Below are 17071 nucleotides of genomic sequence, written 5' to 3'. Positions count from 1 at the left end.
CTGGGTGGGTGGCTCTGTTCCTGGGGGGCCTCTGGCCCACCCTCCCTGGGAGCTTGCAACAGAACGATGACCCCAGGACCATTGCCTCTCTCAGTCTTGGGCAGCTGGGGTTGGAGGGGCTCCACAATTCTCTTGTCCCCGGGTACGCAGCGGGTGTGAAGGTGGCCGAGGCAGAGGGTACCCAAGAGGACAGGGCTGAACGTGCTCTTCTCCAGCACAGCCCGAGGCAACGCCCACAGCAGCTGCCTGGTACAATACTAGGAATGAGGGACTTGGGCTGGGGGGCTGAGAGCCTCGGAGAAAACACGGAGGAGCTGGGCGACATCGTGATCGGCTCCCGGAGCCCCAGCCCCTGCCCTCAGGGAGGAGGGCCCGGTTCCGTCTATAGAGACAGAGCCCGGGATCTGCAACACGCTTCCAATCAGCCTCAGCAACGTCCCAGAATGCTGTTGCGGCTCCAGGCGACACCTGCTGGCCACTCTCGGGATAGCGCTGCATCTTTCCTGGTCCCCCTTATCCCTACATACATACTTTGGTTTCTGTCCCACCCTCCAGTCACACAAAACCAGAAATGAGTCCTTGGAAGCCTTTCCGGTTTTCCCAGAGTGGGTGTTCTCATTTTACCCTCTGTGATTCATTCTCAAAATCTCACTTCAAACCCTACTGTGCAAAATCTCCCGGCCCCATGATCTTCCAATCTTGTGTTCATCCGTATCACCTGGGAAACTTGTTAAAAATCCTGATCCCTGCTCCCACACTCCCTCAGATCCTCATTCAGCAGATGCTGGTGGGGTCCAAGCAGCTGCATCGCTAGCAGACAACCTAGGGGCTGCGCTTTGGACCACAGTCTGAGAAACCCCTCCCTGGCTCCCGAGCCACCTCCATGGAACCCAGTTTGACAGCCACACATCTAGACACTCCCTCCTTATTTTATACAGTATGAACTGAGGCTCAAAGAGGGGACAAGAGCCTAGCCCAAGGTATCCCAGGCTCCAGGGGTCTGAGTCTGGTGCACTGGGCTCCCAGCCCCCATTATTCCTAAGGGAACCCGATTCCGGAAGCTTGCGGTTAGGACTCTCGGCCAAGGCAGGGCTCAGGAGGGTCAGTGAGGTGACGCAGATCGGCAGACGTGAAAACAGGAAGGGCTGAGCCTCTTTCGTGCCTGTCTGGGCAACAAGGCCACGTGGGCATCAGGGATTCATGTACGGCTGTATCCAGCAGCTCGGGGCCACGGCCTTGTCGGTGTGAGCAGAGGCCGGTCCGGTTTAGCAGAGACTTTCAGCTGAACCGGATGAGTCAGGCTCCTTCTCTCCCGTCCACTCCCAGCTGCCTCAGCCCCGAGACTGAGACTCATTCAGTACAAGGCCAGCCCCCTGCCGGAGGGCTTCCGTGCCTAGGCCTCTGGACTTGGGGCACAGAGACTGGGAGGTCTCCAGAAGCGTCCGCGCCGCGGCATCGACGAGGTACAGGGCAGCCGAGAGGGGCCGGGGTGCCCTGAGAGGGGCCCGATGGCTCCTTCCTCCTCCTTCCAGGCTGGCTCTGGCATCTCCTCAGTGCCCCAGGGGACCCAGGGCCGCTCTCTGCTGCTCCCGCTGCTGGAGCTCCTCGTGGGCTCTGTCCAGATCTGCCAGCACCTCCAGAAGGCGGCCAGCTGCCTCTCTCTGCCGGGCCAGGGCTTCAGGACAGGCCCCTGGGAGGGAGACAAGGGGCCACGGGGGCTCAGCCGGGCCAGGGCAGGCTCCCGGAGCCCAGTCCCCGTGGCTTTTCAGGCTCCAGACCGGCCTTGTGCCCCCAAGAACCCACACACTCCACCCTCCCCACTCACCGCACCTGCTGGTGGACCGGAAAAGGGGGAGTCGGCGGGGGTGGGGGGAGGAAATAGGGGCGTGCTTGACAAGTTGTAGGAGGCGGCCGAGAAGGCAAAGAAAAGGGAGCCCCTTGACCCCTCACCTTCCTTGGCCCCCGAGGCCCTCACTGTATCTGCCTCCGGGCTTGTATCTATGTTGAAATCCTCCTGGAATTTCATCCTGGAAGTTGCAAGAGAGAAAAGACCAGGTTGGTCCCTGATCCCCAATCTCGTTCTCTACCCCAGAGGTTCTCTGCTGGTTGCAGGGGGCGTTAAGGATTCCCGGTCGTCACCACCACCGCGACCATTGTCGTCATCACAGCAAAGACAGAGTGCAGACACTACTATCAGCCCTTCCCGTGTATTAACTCACCTCACGATCCCAACAAATGTATCTGAGGTAGGTACTTACTATTGGCTCCATTATACAGTCCACTGAGACACAGAGAGGTCAAGCACTCGCCTAAGGCTGCACAGCATAGTAACTGTTACCATTTACCGAAAGCTAACTGCGACCAGGCATCGACAAAAAGACTTCACCTGTATTAGCTCATTTGACCCTCGGGACAAGTCCAAGAGGCAGGCGCTGTGACTGTCCCTATCTCCCAGATGAAAAGACACAAGTACAGAGAGGGTAAGCCACGGGCGCAAGATCACACAGCCAGTAAGCGACTGGCTCAGACTTCGAACCCAGGTCAGGCCAGCTTCAGAACCCGCTCTCTAAGGACTTGGAGCAGATCTCTGCCACTGACCGGTGGTGGTGCCACCCAGGGGGGAAAAGGAGCACATCCACGGTCTGTGCCCGTGTCCCGGGAGCCCGGGATGGTAAAAGATCCGGGACCCGCTTCTGCACTAGGGCCAGCCTGAGGACGCCTCCCCGCCTCGCCTGGGGCCCGCACGCCCTGCCCGGCCAGGAAGTGAGCTGATGCACAGGGAAAGAATGAATGAGTCGGGGAGGCCGTGGGAGGGTTGGGGGGGGGGGGGGGGGGGACGCGGAGCTGGCCTAGCTGGTCACCGCGGGGGAAGCGGAATGGGTGGGGGCGCCCACCTGAGCTGGTCCCGCCCCAGGAGCAGCTGCCGGTACACCATCTGGATCTCAGCGTCGGGATCCAGCGGGTCACTCCAGTCCCCCAGGGTGACGGCCGAGTGCGTGCGGCTGCAGCCGGCAGCTGAGGGGAACACGGTGCCGTCAGCACTGCCTCCCGCCGCCCCCCCGGGAGCCCCCGGGGCAGAGGGTCGCCAAGCCCAGACCCTTCCGCGTCTAAAAATCACTCTTCCCACCTCCTACTTCCTTCAAGCCCCGCTGCCTCCCCCCCCACCGCCCTGGCTCAGCAGAGCAGGAGCGTCCCCTCCCTCCAGCCTCCTCCCACAGGCCCGGCTCCAGCCACACAGGCCCTTCTCGACCCTTCAGCCCTCCCCGCGCCCCCTCCAGGCCTTTGCTCGGGCGCTTTGCTCTGCCTACGACACTTCCTGACCCCATCCCAGTCTCTCCACCCTCACTGCTTATCGCCTACTCTTCTCAGGTCATGTCTCAACAGCACCTCCTCCAGGAAGCCCTCCTTGATCTCCAACCCTGCGGCCGGCTCAGAGGCAGTCTCTGGAGCCTCAAAAGCCTCATTTTGGTACTTATAAGACCGTGGGACACTTGTCTGGTTATCCACCGGTCTTCATTGAGAGGGAGCCTTGACCACCGGATGCTGGGCCCATAGAAGGTGCTTTACAAAATCTCTCACACGCAATGCGCCCTAGGTGCCGGTCGGCGTTCTAAGTGCTGAAAACACACACTTAGTCCGCACAACAACCCTAGGAGGCAGCCACTGTTCCCCGCTTGAGGAGAGCGAGGCGCACAGAAAGGTTAAGTAACCCGCCGTAGGGGGGGTGTGGGCGGGGCACCCGCTGATTGACAGCTGGGGAGGGCGGAACCTGAGCCCGCCCCGCCCCCTCACCTGAGCGCTCGGCCTGCAGGCAGCAGGTCCAGCGCGAGCTGCGGAAGGCACCCAGGTGGCAGGCGGCCAGCTTGTCCGGGTTGGGGGCGCTGGCCTTGCGCAGGGCCGACAGCCACTGGTTGAGCTCGTTCACATTCTGCAGGGAGTCGGGGCGGGGCGGGGGGGGGGGGCGGTCAGGGGTGGAGGGGGCCCCAAGGGACGCCCTCCGTCCCCATCCTTGCGGTGCCTCACCTTGCACTGGAGGTAGGTGGTCCGCAGTGCCCCGGCGCCGTCCTGCGCCATCACCTGCATCACGTGCGGCAGCTGAAAGGCGCCCTCGTCCACGCGCTCCACGGCGCGGATGTGCGACACCGGGATGGAGAAGCGCATCTGGGAGACAGGGCTGTGGCTGCAGGGTGGGCCGGGGTGCGGGGGGCCCAGGGGCAGTTTTCCTTTGGGGGCGTGCATCAGGGAATGGGGACGGGGGTGGGGGTGGGGGGGACACTCAAGCCTGCGTCTCTGTGATCTGCGATCTGTGCGTGTGTGTCCGCGCTCTTGTGCCGCGAGTCCCCCCCCCCCCCCCCCAGCCCTGCCCCATCACTCTCTAGGTAAGCCACCACCTCGCTGGGCATCAGTTCCCATCATCACCAGACATCAGAGCAACCACCCGCACAGCAGCTGGGGCGTGCCTCCCGCACTCCAGCCTGTCAACTGCCACCAATGTCTGAGGCTGAGCCTGTGTGCAGATGAGGTCACTTGGCCCTCCCGAGGCCACTCAGCCAGTGGAGGCAGAATTGGGAACCAGGCATTTGAACTCCGGAATCCATGCTTTGCGGACAAAGTAGGAAGGATACGCTTGCGCACCCTCTCCAGCGTTCGCCGTCATTTATGGGCGTGCGGACAAGAAACGCGTCCCAGCACGGGCTCGAGCTGGTGCTGGACTTGAATGGCAACCCCGTGAGACCAGGGACGTTGGGCCTTGTGTACTGCTGTACTTCAGTGCCTGGAACGCTGTGTGGTATACAGTAGGCGCTCAGTAAATGTTTGATGAGTGGCTGAGTGAACGAATGTCGGCCCGTGCGTGCCTACACGGCCAGGCACGTGCCTCTGGGCGGGAACATCTCAGGGCGGTTAAGCATGGTCCGTGTCCCGTGCGTGCCCACGTCTGATGGGGAGCGTGTGCGGGTACAGGGCCTGTGCCTATCCTGGGCCCACGCTGGCCCAAAGGCGTGAGCAGAGCCTGGCCTGAGAGCTTGACTTGCTAAGTCTTTGCCCCGTTCCTGGGCCTCAGTTTCCCCCTGCCTACAAAGAGGCAGCTCTGTGAGGGAGACCCCTCCACTGCGGGCTGGGGCCTCACCTGCCACTCAGGACTCCTGGAGTAGGAGAGAGTCTCCCCGCTGAGCCAGAAGTAACGCTTCTTGAAGGCAAAGCGTGGGGCCAGGCTGGCGGGCTCCTCCTTGCGCTTCAGCAGGTAACCTTCACGAACAATCACCGAGGGGGCCACCAGGGCCCTGGCTGGGCCCCCAGCCTCTGGGAAACAGGGAGGGGGACGGTGAACCCCTCATATCCTGCCCTGCCAGTGCGCCCAGGAGCAGGATTCTCTGCTCCCCCCGGAGGCAGGGGGATGAACGGGAGGAGGGGTGTCACTGAAGGTGGGGCGGGGAGCACAAAGTCGACCTGGAGAAGCCCTCCCCTGGAGCCCCACAGACAGTGGGGCAGGCAGGCAGCCAGCGGGGGTGGGGGTGGAGTGGGAGGGTGGGGGGCACGTCTTATGAAGTCAGTCCAGGGAGGGCCCAGGATCTAGCCGCCTGGGGAGCCCAGACACAAGGACCCTGCTATGTCACAACCAGGGCTCCGCCTTCTGACGCGGTGCACTGTGTGACTCACACCCAACTGTCTCTTGACGTGGGCCCCACGTCGTGATACAGACTTCACCCCAACTCTTGTGCCGAAACGTGTCCCATGCCCCATTTCACCCCACATCGAGGCCCAAATCCTTCCAGCTGCTTCTGAAGCCACACACAATCCGGCCCCCACCTCTCCTTTGCTCCCCCTCGTTCATTCCTCTACATTGGCTCCTCACTGTTGCTCTCTGTCCCCCACCTCAGGGCCTTTGCACATGCGGTTCCCAGCCTGGAATACTCTTCCCGGGGATCTTCATGGCTTGCCCTCGGTCTTCCTTCGGGTCTTTGCTCTAATAGTACCCTAGTGGGGCCGCTTCTGGTCATCCTACCTAAAAGTTCACCCTGCCACCCCCCACCCCAACATTTCCTTCCCTCCTTTGTTTTTTCTACTTACTCCCCAACACACTATGTTATTTGCTAACTCAAATTCTGTGGTCCCCGTGAGAATAAAACTTCCACGAGAGCAGGAATTTCTTGTCTCGTTCACTGCCGTTTCCCCGGCACCTGGAACGGCGTCCAGTAAGCACTTAATAGATATTTTTTGGTCGCGCGACACCACGTGATGGTATCCACCCACCACACTGGCCGCGGTGGCCTGGAGGACGGGGCCTGAGCTCTGTTCATCTCTGGGACCTGGCACAGAAGGGGCCAGGGAGTGTTAGCTGACTGACGAGCTGACCCACAGGTCCACAGTCTCAGTGCCGGGGCCGGCAGGGGTAGAGCAAGGGCGGGTCCCAAGGGCCAAGTAGAGTGACAGGCCAGATGTGGCAGAAACACAGGGACTCACCCTCCCCGTCCACATCCACCAGCTGGTCCAGGAAGTCTCTCACACGTGAGATGCTCTGCAGCAGGAAGGGGTGCAGGGGGGCCATCCACAGTTCCTTGCCCTGGCCCAGCTGCTGGCCCAGGTTTCCGATGCTCTGCACAGCCTGGCACAGAGAAGCAGGGGACGCCAGGGCCAAGGTCACTTCAGGCGGAAGGGACTTCCGTGGCCCCAGAATGGAGCGCGCAAGTCCTAACTCCCAAATCAGTGCTCAGTGAAAGGAGACTCATAGCAGCACCTGCTTGGAGTCATATCTACCCCTCCCTGGGGACAGATACGCACCCCCAGCACCCTTACACTGTTCCCTCCGGAGCTCAGTTCCCCCGCCCAGGACCGCCTGACCCCTCTCATGCACACTCTGGAGCCCATCAGAACCTCAAAATATGGGGCTCCTGGCTCGCTCAGTCAGAAAAGCGTGAGATCAAGCCCTGCATCAGGCTCTGCTCGGGGCGTGGAGACTGTTTGAGATTCTCCCTCTCCCTTTCCCTTTGCCCCCCCCCCCCGCCCCACTTGTGCTTTCTCCCTCTCTCTCTAAGGACAGAAAAAAAAAAGGGCACGACTCTTCATCTTGGGGTTGTGAGTTCGAGCCCCCTGTTGGCTGTGGAGATTGCTTAAATGAATAACAACTTTCAAAAAACCTAAAAAGGAAAAGAACTTCAAAATATGGCCACTTCGCAAATGATGGCCTAATTCATACTAAGGTGCACAGGACGACTAGCCTGCTTCCCACTTTCCTCCTGAAAGGGCAGAATTTTCGTTCCAAGAGAAGAAGTTGGATAATGGAATGAACGCCTTCACACTCAGGAGGGAAGGCTAATGGGTGTTTCAGACGGGTTTCTCTGGGTCTCAAACCATTTCAGCAGGTTTGGCCTTCCGGCTCTGTTCCTGTGCTTTTCCCTGGCTAAGAACACCCAGGCTGTGGGACTCCCTTTCCAGCACCTTGGCAAGAAGTAGCAGGGAGCGGCTGGTCTGGGGATCCGCATGCTGGTCCCGGAGGTCAAACAGCTTCGGGGTGAGGATAGCAGGGGCAAAGAATCGCAGGAAGAGAAAGCCACTTATGGCCAGGTACTTCGCATCCTGCCGAGAGGAGCCGCAGGTGAGAAGAGCCCCCCAGAACCCACATCCCAGACGGGGAAACTGAGGCAAGGGCAAGTGGGATGGGAGATGGGCCGGGAGATCACACTGGCCCGCCAAGACGGCTTTTTCTCTCTGGACCTCGGCTTCCTCCCCTGGAAAGCAGAGGAACAATACCGACCCTCCACTGCAAGCCCCGTGCTAAGGGCCCAGCCCTGTGAAGGAAGCACCGTCATCGTTCCCCGCTCACGGATGAGGAAGCAGACATTCAGAGACTCCAAGTGACTTGCCCAAGGCCACACAGCTGGCAGTGCCAGGGCCGAGATTTGAACCCAGGCAGGATCTGAACACGCAGCTCTCCATCACACCCTCCGGCATTCGACCCCCGGTACTGTGCTGAGCGTCAGGACTAATCTGAACCAGCGACAGTCCTAGGGGGTAGGTGCTATTATCCCCATTTTGTGGATGAGGAAGCGGAGGCTCAGGAGAGAACCCGGCCTGGCTGGCCCCTCTGTGTGAGTCCCGGGCCTGGCCCACCCGCAGACAAGGCTGGTTCCTCCAGCTCCAGCAGAGGGAACGCAGAGAGAGGGCGTGCCTTTATCCTGGGTGCCTCTGGCTCTCCCCAGATCACTCCCCACCCACCTTTCACACTTGCCCAGCTGTATTTAGCCCAAAAATGTGCTTATGAGACTCCACTCCACCACCTCTGCGCTGACGGTGAACCCTGCCTAAAGCTGGATGCCTGACACTGCCCGGAAGGGGGGTCTCTGCCCCCAGCCCCGCTCCTCTGGACCCCTGAGCTGCCCCTGAGGCCACCACCCCCTCAACTGCCATATTCCAGGGTAAGTTTAGTCTTCGAGATCAGCTCTTTGACTTCCTCCTTTCTTAAGGTGGAACGGGTGTCAGGGTGGCAGAGAAAGGGGTTCCCCTGGGTTTCCATGACCCCATCCACCCTCATGGGCCTGAGGAAGTCCCTGCTCCGTGCCATGGCCTCCGCCCCTCCGTGGGAGCTAAGGACCGGGGGACACTTGGGTGTCACCGATACTGGGTTCCCCACAAGGGCCAGGCTGTCTGGCCTCCCGCTCCCCTTCCCTCCCCCCGTCACAGCTCTGTCCCACTTAGCACCTCCAGTCCAGGCGACAGCCTGGCAAAGTGGGGCGTAAATCAAGCAACGTCCCAGTTTGGAGGCCAAGAGCTCACTCCTCAGCGGAGGCTGAGAGGAGAAGGAAGGGACCCCCGCTGGGAGACCAGAGGCCTAACTTTGAGTCCACCACCCTCGGCCAAGGCTCTTTAACCTCTCTGGGCCTCAGTTTCCCCATCTGTAAGCAGAGAGTGGGGAGAAGTATGGCATAATCAAGGGCTCTTAACTCAAGCTCTAGGGACTGGGCCGTTACCTCTCCAACATTTAGCAGGTCTTAGATTATTCGGCAGAGTGAACCCCCCCGCCCCGCCCACATTTCCGTTCCATCAGCGCTCCATTAAGAGCTGGCCTGATTTGATGTCATTTGTAAGTGAGGCCAACAGCCACCTTGGGAGGCACGCTGACCATTAAACCAGGGGAGCTCAAACTGGTAACCCACAGGCCAGGCCAGCCGCCAACGCGTAGTAACCGGCTCAAAGTTTTGTCATGTTGTTCTTGTTTTTAGGTGAACTGGAGTCAACCTTTTATTTTTTTTTTGGGGGGGGGTATCTTTTTATTTAATTTTTTTTAACGTTTATTTATTTTTGAGACAGGGAGAGACAGAGCATGAACAGGGGAGGGTCAGAGAGAGGGAGACACAGAATCGGAAGCAGGCTTCAGGCTCCGAGCTGTCAGCCCAGAGCCCGACGCGGGGCTCGAACTCGCGGACCGCGAGATCGTGACCTGAGCCGAAGTCGGCCGCTTAACCGGCTGAGCCACCCAGGCGCCCCGGAGTCAACGTTTTAAAGATGAGCGACCTCACATAAAATCCAGAATGTTGGCTTTAGAAAATAACCCCTGGGGCGCCTGGGTGGCTCAGTCGGTTGAGCGCTCACTTTGGCTCAGGTCACGATCTCACGATCCAGGGGTTCGAGCCCCGCATCGGGCTCTGTGCTGACAGCTCAGAGCCCGGAGCCTGCTTTGGATCCTGGGTCTCCCTCTCGCTCTCTGCCCCTCCCCTGCTCGTGTTCTGTCTCTCTCTGTCTCAAAAATAAGATAGACATTTAAAAAAAAAAAAAAGAAAAAAGGAAAGAAAGCAAACTCTGAAGAGCTGGCCATGCCGGGTCCCCATTCCCGCCTGGCAATACGTGATTGAATTCTGCAGCTGCCCCCTTAAGACAAGCTGTGGGGGCTCCAGTTTGCCACAGTCCCTACGACGCCCTAGTGCCTGCCCCACACCTTGACTGCTTCGTTCATTGATCTCACCTTCCTGAGGCCTGCAGCGCTCGCAACTTTTATATTAACATTGGCAAAGCAGTAGCACATGCAGGGATTTGTCTCTAGACCACTTGGGGCGTCTGCTACGAAGCACCTACTGTGTGCCGACATGCCCTCTCTCTCTGTCTCTCTGACCGCCGAAGTTAAGAAGCACTTACTTTGTGCCAGATTCTATTATTTGGTGGTTTCGAGCAGATTCAGCAGCCAGGTGCCTGGATGGGTGTCTATCCCAGCAACACCCCTTCCTAGCCATTTGACTTAATCTCTCTGGGCCTCTGCTTCCTCCTCTGTAAAATGGGAGAATACTGGTACCCACCCCATAGGGTGGATGGGAAGGCGAGGTAAGGTAATGCGAGAGGAAGAGGAGGTCCCATCCAGGGTAAGGACTAGATACAGCATTCGCTGCTGCCATTATTATTATTATTATTATTATCATTTTCATTATTACTGCCCCTGGATCCCAGACCCACAGACCCAGATTCTGTCCCACCTCTGCCCCGCCTCTCTGTACGCCCCTGGACAAGCTACTGCCCCTCGCCAGCCTCAGTCTCCCCATCTGCTCCTTGGGAACGTGTGGCCCACCTCGTGCTCCGCCTGGGGGAAGCGCTCTCGCACGCGCTGGTGCAGCTGCTTGAAGGCGAGGCGCATGGCAGGCGGGCAGCGCCCCGCGGAGCCCACAATGGCATCCACGATGGGCCCCAGGTAGCCCGTCAGCAGCCCCAGGCTGGCCTCCCTCACATGCTCCTCAGAGGGTGCGCCCTTGAAGGAGATTCTCCTGGGGAAACAGAGTGGCCGTGCCTCAGAGCCCAGCATCTGTCCGCTCAAAACCCTCCGCCAGCCCCCACCGAGCTCAGAGCACCCAATAACCCGCCACCCCCTCCCACCCCCATAACCTCCCCTCCCACCATTCGCACCCGGCTTCTTGTTGCTGCTTAAAAAACCCGCTGAGCTCATTCCTGCCTCGGAGCCTTTGTACCTGCTGTCCCCTCTGCCTGGGACACTCTTGTGCACACGTTTAGCTTCAGCGTGCCCGCCTCAAAGAGGCCATCCGTTCCCCGTCACACGTCATCACACACCCCGGTTCGGTGCCTTGTCAGTGTGGACATGCCGGACACACGCTCCCACCTCAGGGCCTTTGCACGTGCTGTTCCCCCTGCCTGGGATACTCCCCCTCCGGATCTGTGCACGCCTCCCTCCCTCACTTCCTGCCAGTCTTTGCTGAAACGTCCCCTTCTCTGTGAGGCTTTCCCTGTGACCACCCTAGGGAATATTGCAAGCCTCTCCCCTGCTCCCGGCACTTCCCACGACGCTCCCCTGCTCTGTCTTCCTCCACTCCACCGATCACTTTCAATAACCTTCTTTAGTTGATTATGCACTTCCCCCTAGAAGACGGACTGGCATCCACTTCTTCCCCGCGGGGCATCAGCGTTCAGCCAGGGTCTGGCGCCTAGTAGGTTCTCGGCAGCTGTTTTTGCCGAGGGGGCGATGGGACAGCACTTATCCCCTTCCTTCTCGTCCCCACACAGGTGTAGGGTCCGTCTCGCCCACCTCAGAGCCGGGATCTGAACCCGGGGGCTCAGCTTCGGAGGCCCGCCCGCGACCACTACCCCTTCCAGCCGGAGGAGCTCGGTGCTCACGGCTGAGGCTCTCGGCCCGAATGCAGGGCTCCCCAGCGGCCGGGCCAGAGGGAGGGGGAGGCGGTCGGCACAGACCCAGGCGGACAAGGGGGCTGTCAGAGGGTCGCGGTTCACCCCTCGGGCTTCGCTCACCTGGTGCGACCCAGGTCTATCTTGCAAGGGTCCAGCTCGATGTATCTCTTCTCCTCGAAGACGCGGTTAATCACGGGCTTCAAGACCTCGTGCAGGTAAGGCATGCCCACGAGCTGAGGGCAGGGGGCGCCGCGTGGGGCAGGGGCTGAGGATGAGGCTAAGCCGTGCCCATGAGCCAGGGGCGGGGGGGCAGCACGCGGGGAGAGGCTCAGAGGGAGACTGAGGCAGGCCCAAGAGCGCGGGTGGGGGGGCGCTCTCCAGGTGCGACTCAGGGCAGGGCCAGGCACCAGCCACCAGCACCCCAGCTCGGCCACCCCAGCTCCGGGGTCCCGGGAAGCACTGGAAAAGGAGTCCCCTCGAAGGAGCCGCCGCTGGGCCCCGCCAGGCCTCTTGCTCACCTTCATAAACTGTTCCATTGACTTGGATGCCAGGGAGTTGGAGCGGAAGAGGGTGTTGGGGTCGGCTGGGAGGGCAGAGGGAAGTGTCCGCTGGGATCGGGGGCTGGATCCACCCCACCCCGCCCACCCAAGGAGGGAGTCATGACGTTCCCGCCTCAGGAACCAAGGAGAGCTGTACTATCAACTTCATGCACAGTGGAGGAGCCCAGAGTGGTTAGATGAGCTGCCTAAGGTCACACAGCTCAAGAGCGGCAAAACCGGGGCCCGAACCGGGGACTGCGTCCCCACTGGCTGGCGGTGCACAGTGTACGGACCGCCCCCCCCGCCATCCACACACATAGGAGCCCCTGACCTCGGCCTGAGGCTCCCCGTCTCTCCCTCAGAGACCTTGCGCCGGCCCCTTCCTTGAGGAGTGACGTCTGGGGCTCATGCAGGCAACTCACTGGTCCGGGTCACCTCGCGCCAAGTGAGATAGTCCAGAAAGGGCCCGGCCAGGCCCTGGCCAAGAAAGAGCTTCACCAGGTTGGTGGCAAGGTCCTGGCGGCAGTCCCCTGAGGTCAGCTCCTCCAGCACGGCCAGGGGACTAGCGGCATCCTCCTGGGCAGGGACAGGAGGCAGGAGAGGTGGCCCAGGGCCCCGAGGGCAAAAGAGCCCAGGCAGGGATCTCCGAAGCAGGGAGAGGCCTCGGTGCCGGGCCCCGGCGGGGACTGAGGCACCCACCTCTGCCGGGCCCCGCACAGCCTCCGTGAGCAGCTCCGTGAGCGGCCAGTAGTTGTGGGAGGGCAGGATGCGGTCCTCGATGAGGCGTACCTTCAGCCGCAGGGCACCCAGCTGCCCCCTGACCGGGGTCAGGCCACAGGGGTAAGAGCATCAGGCGGGTGTGCACAGGGGCAGATGGCCAGGATAGGCAGGGGCGAACACAGATATAAGGAGCACGGACGTTAGCCAAACAAGGCAGATGTGGGCAGGTGCGAACGGATAGTGACACGGAGAGAGAGGAAGGGACGGGTACAGTCAACGTAAACAGTGAGGCCACGGGGCGCCTGGTGGCTCAGTGGGTTGAGCACCTGACCCTTGCGTTCGGCTCAGGTCATGAGCTCACGGGTTCGTGAGTTTGGACCAGCCCCACCCCCGTTTCAGGCTCTGCGCTGACCAGCCTGCTTGGGACTCTCCCTCTCCCCCTGCCCCTCCTCTCCCCGCCTCCCCGCCTCAAAATAAATAAATACACTTAAAAAAATTTTTTAAATAAAAACAGCGTGGCCAGTCCACAGTGTACAAGAACAGAAGATGTGGACAGGTGTGGAGGGACCCAGGGCTCCGAGCGCACATCGACTGGTGGGGACTGACACGTTCACACGCAAACACGTGGATGGGTATACGGTGAACCCATCTGCACATACGAAACGCACGTTGCGAGACAGACACTTGTTAAATGGGTGAACGAAGGGACGTGGTGGCGGCTTGTGGGCGGACCGGGGCACCCGTGAGGACGTGCCCGCAAGCTGAAGACAGCACTCAACACGAGCTCAGCCTGCATTTACCCAGAATCCTCCTCGGCTCTGGGGAAGGGCAGGAGACGGAACCAGCCCCGGGGAGGGTTCTGCTGCAGGACCGGTGGGGGAAACTCCACCTGCAGGGGGGACACACAGACCTTCAGCTGAGCCCTGCCCGCCGAGGCCCAGGCCCCAGCCAGCCCTAGAAGGGCTCGGGCTGCCCACCCAAGGAGGGGAGGCACAGCTTGGCAGGGGCCACCGCCTCTCCCCCACCATACCCATCAGCGCAACGGCAGCCACACTCCCTCCCCCAGTCCCAAATCATCAGCTCCTGCCAGGACCCTGAGGGCTTCCACGGGACCCTTAATTTACAGTTGGGGAAACTGAGGCTTGGAGAGATGGGGCGACTCGCCCGAGGTCACACAGCTGCCGGAGGCAACAGACCTGGACCGAGAGCCTTTTCCGCTCTGTTTGGGGACACAAATCACATCTGCCAAGAGGCTTAAAGACAGCCCGGGAGGCCCCCCGAGCCCCACCCCCTCTCTCTTAAAATATTATAAAGATATAATTTGCACCCCATACAAGTTTTCGGTCCACTCACGGAGCTGTGCAACCATCATCACTAATTTCAGAACTTTTTCTATCAGCCGCCCCCCCCCCGAAAGCCTGTACCCATAGGCTTAGATGTCCCTCCCCAGCTCCCACCCCAGCCCCGGCTCCTGTAACCAGTGATCTACTTTCTTCTACGTCTCCTCCTCCGGACAGCTCACAGAAATGAAATCATGGAATCTGTGGGTTTATTGGCCTGGCTTCTTCCCCTTAGCATGTTTTCAAGATTCATCCACGAGGTCGCAGGGGCCAGTGTGCCCTTCCTTTTTATGGCTGGGCCCCAGTCCCTCGTAAGATACACCACGTTTGATTTATCCATTCACCTGGGGATGGACATTTGGGTTTTGCTTCCACACTTGCTTGTCACTAGCAAGCTTTTGTGTGGACAAATGCGTGCATTTCCCTTTGGTGCGTACCTAGAAGTGGAACCGCCGGGGCATGTGACAACTGTCTTTAACCGTTTGAGGAACGGCCAGACTCTTTTCCAAAGCAGCTGCACCGTTGACATTCCCCCCTCCATGGCTGTGGGCAACCAAGCCTCCCTGTAACTTGCTCTAATCTCGTCTCCTTTGAAAAACTGTCAGCCCGGACTATATCCGCACTACCACCGAGAGGCAGGGACAATCGCGCTCATTTTACAGATGCGCAAACTGAGGCTCCAAGAGAAAGACCTTGAGCCCAGGGCCTCCAGGGGTAGGGGTTCTGCCATTTCTTACTCATGTGGCCTGGGGAAAGCCACTCAACTCTCTGAATGGCCCTCGGTTTCCCCATCTATGAAATGGAGACAATAGTCCCCACCTCATAGGGTGGCTGCTACCGGTACGGAAATTAGATTATGCTGGGGAAGTACTTACTTAGCACGCGGTCATCCTGGGTACTCTCACCCTAGAATGAGAATCTGGGCCTGCCCCGTGACCTTGGGCAGGTTCCTGCCCCTCGGAGAGCCTCAGTCTCCTCACCTGTACGATGGGGCGCTGGGACTCCATCGCTCAGGCCTGGCCAAGGAGCCAGTCGAGACAGCTTTCACATCTATCCTTCCAGATCCCAGGATGCGCGGCCCCTTCCCCTCCCCTTCCCTCTTGGAGGCGGAGGGAAGCCAGGGTGTGTGTGTGTGGGCGGGGGGGGTTGCTTACCATGCCCAAGAAGTCGTTCTTGCCCACCATGTCCCAGTCCCAGAGCTCCACCCGCAGCGGGGCCGGGGCACCTGGCATCTCCTGAAGTTCCAGCACCTCATCCCAGTGTGGGAAGCGGGTCTTCTTAATGGTCTGGGGGAGGGGGAGGGAGGGAGGGCTGAGGAGGGCCCATCTTGAGGCCCGCCCCTCCCTGGACCCACACCACCACTCACTGAAGTCTCCAAGCTCTGACTGCCCCAGAACACACGTGCAAACGGGTCAGAGGTGCCGGTGATATCTCGGGGGGCCAGGTCCCTGGCGACAGATGAGGAAAGGGGTGAGGGCCGCAGGACCCCCAAGGACAAACACCCAGGCTGGACCTTGGAAAAGGGGCTCAGGGCAGACCATTCAAATGCCTCTGGCTTGCAAGGCGATGAACTGCCCCCTTGTAGGGACCCAGCAAGGAACACCCCCCCATCCTGCCCTTCCAAACCCTTCCTGTTGACCAGGGCTACCCTGCGCCCCTATTTTCCAGATGAGGAAATGGAGGCGCCAAAAGGTCGAGTCCTGAACCACAAAGCCCAGGAGGTGAAGACGTCGTGGGAAGTGGGAAGGGAGCCTCAGTTTCCCTGGAGCCCCTGGATAGGAGACTGGATGCCAGGGTTGGGTGACACTGAGAAAAGTCACTTCACCTCCCTGAGCCTCACAGTCTCTTCATCTAGAAAATGGAAATAATGACAGACCAACCTCAGAGGGCCAAGGTCTAAATGACCTGAGTATATAAAAGGCTTAGCATAGCAGCTGGCAGGACGTGAGTGCTCCGCCCATTCATTCATTCACTCATTCATTCATTCATTCATTCAACAAATACTCATACCCACGCCTTGCCTAGGACCCAAGAAAAGGCATGGGGCAAGGATCGGCAGTCTCTGGTTGCCATGACAACCCCAAAGTCTCACCTCCGTCAGCTGCCCCAACCCCTCCTTACTGAGGCCCCCCAAATCCAGTGACAGCCCCCACCAGGGGCTGCTTGTTTCTTCCTGCTGCTCCTTTCCCACCCCTGCTTGGCATCCAGAGCCTTCCTTGGTCTCCTAGGAGCCGGCCCAGTTGCTAAGCGACAGCAATCAGTCCCTCTCCTGCTCGCAAGGATCCTGCACAGCCCTGTGGCTGGGGAGGAGGCCACTAGCACAAAGCAGATGAGGAGCCCCTGTCCCACGTCCAGCCCTCTTGTCTGTCCTCCGCCACCCTGGTACTCCATCCAGACCCAGGGAGCCCCAGCTGGAGACAGAAATCTGGAGGTGGTGGGAGAGGCACAGAGAGGGCAAGAAGAGGCTTCGAGGTCACACAGCAAACTAGAAATAGAGATCGTCCCCGACCTGAGCGAGGAGCGGTCCAAGAGGGAGGGTTGCGGGAGTAAGAGGTGAAAACAAGGCAGAAAGGCAAGATGGGAGATGAGAGGGGAAAGGGGATGTTAGTATTTAAGGAAGCAAATGATGGGGGAGCTGAGGGAGAGAGAAGGGGATTGCAGGGTGACAAACAGGCAGGAAGGAAGATGGACACCCCATGAGCTGGCGCCCCTGGACAGTCATCTGTGGGTTTCGCCGGTCCCGCATCCGTCTTCTTTCTCCTGTTTCTTTGCGACAGGACCTCCCCTCTCTCGCTCCCAGCTCACATCAGTTAGGTAGGCTGACCTCTCCACTCCAGGGATGGGTGCGGGACT

At 60.0% G+C, this 17071-nt stretch overlaps 1 protein-coding gene across 6 annotated transcripts in view; it reads right to left on the bottom strand.

The window, feature by feature from the left end:
- Positions 1-588: 588 nt before the first annotated feature.
- The window catches only part of RASAL1 (RAS protein activator like 1), a 30234-nt gene continuing 13751 nt past the window's right edge, over positions 589-17071 (bottom strand). For 5 of the 6 annotated variants that reach the window (XM_058691213.1, XM_058691214.1, XM_058691215.1 and 2 more), the window contains 16 exons: positions 15585-15666; positions 15373-15504; positions 13679-13767; positions 12858-12975; positions 12581-12734; positions 12138-12202; positions 11740-11852; positions 10553-10745; positions 7438-7575; positions 6463-6604; positions 5129-5301; positions 4024-4161; positions 3793-3928; positions 2895-3015; positions 1951-2027; positions 589-1690 (listed from right to left, as the gene is read on the bottom strand). In XM_058691213.1, coding sequence (XP_058547196.1) covers positions 1551-1690; positions 1951-2027; positions 2895-3015; positions 3793-3928; positions 4024-4161; positions 5129-5301; positions 6463-6604; positions 7438-7575; positions 10553-10745; positions 11740-11852; positions 12138-12202; positions 12581-12734; positions 12858-12975; positions 13679-13767; positions 15373-15504; positions 15585-15666 — 2011 coding nt within the window. In that variant the 3' untranslated portion in view covers positions 589-1550. Of the gene's footprint in view, positions 1691-1950; positions 2028-2894; positions 3016-3792; positions 3929-4023; positions 4162-5128; positions 5302-6462; positions 6605-7437; positions 7576-10552; positions 10746-11739; positions 11853-12137; positions 12203-12580; positions 12735-12857; positions 12976-13678; positions 13768-15372; positions 15530-15584; positions 15667-17071 lie in introns of all 6 variants that reach the window. The other variant, XM_058691217.1, reaches the window with a different exon arrangement.

The sequence above is a fragment of the Neofelis nebulosa genome, chromosome 11 (assembly GCF_028018385.1).
Source record: "Neofelis nebulosa isolate mNeoNeb1 chromosome 11, mNeoNeb1.pri, whole genome shotgun sequence".
Taxonomy (NCBI): domain Eukaryota; kingdom Metazoa; phylum Chordata; class Mammalia; order Carnivora; family Felidae; genus Neofelis; species Neofelis nebulosa.
This window is presented reverse-complemented; position numbering and strand designations above follow the sequence as displayed.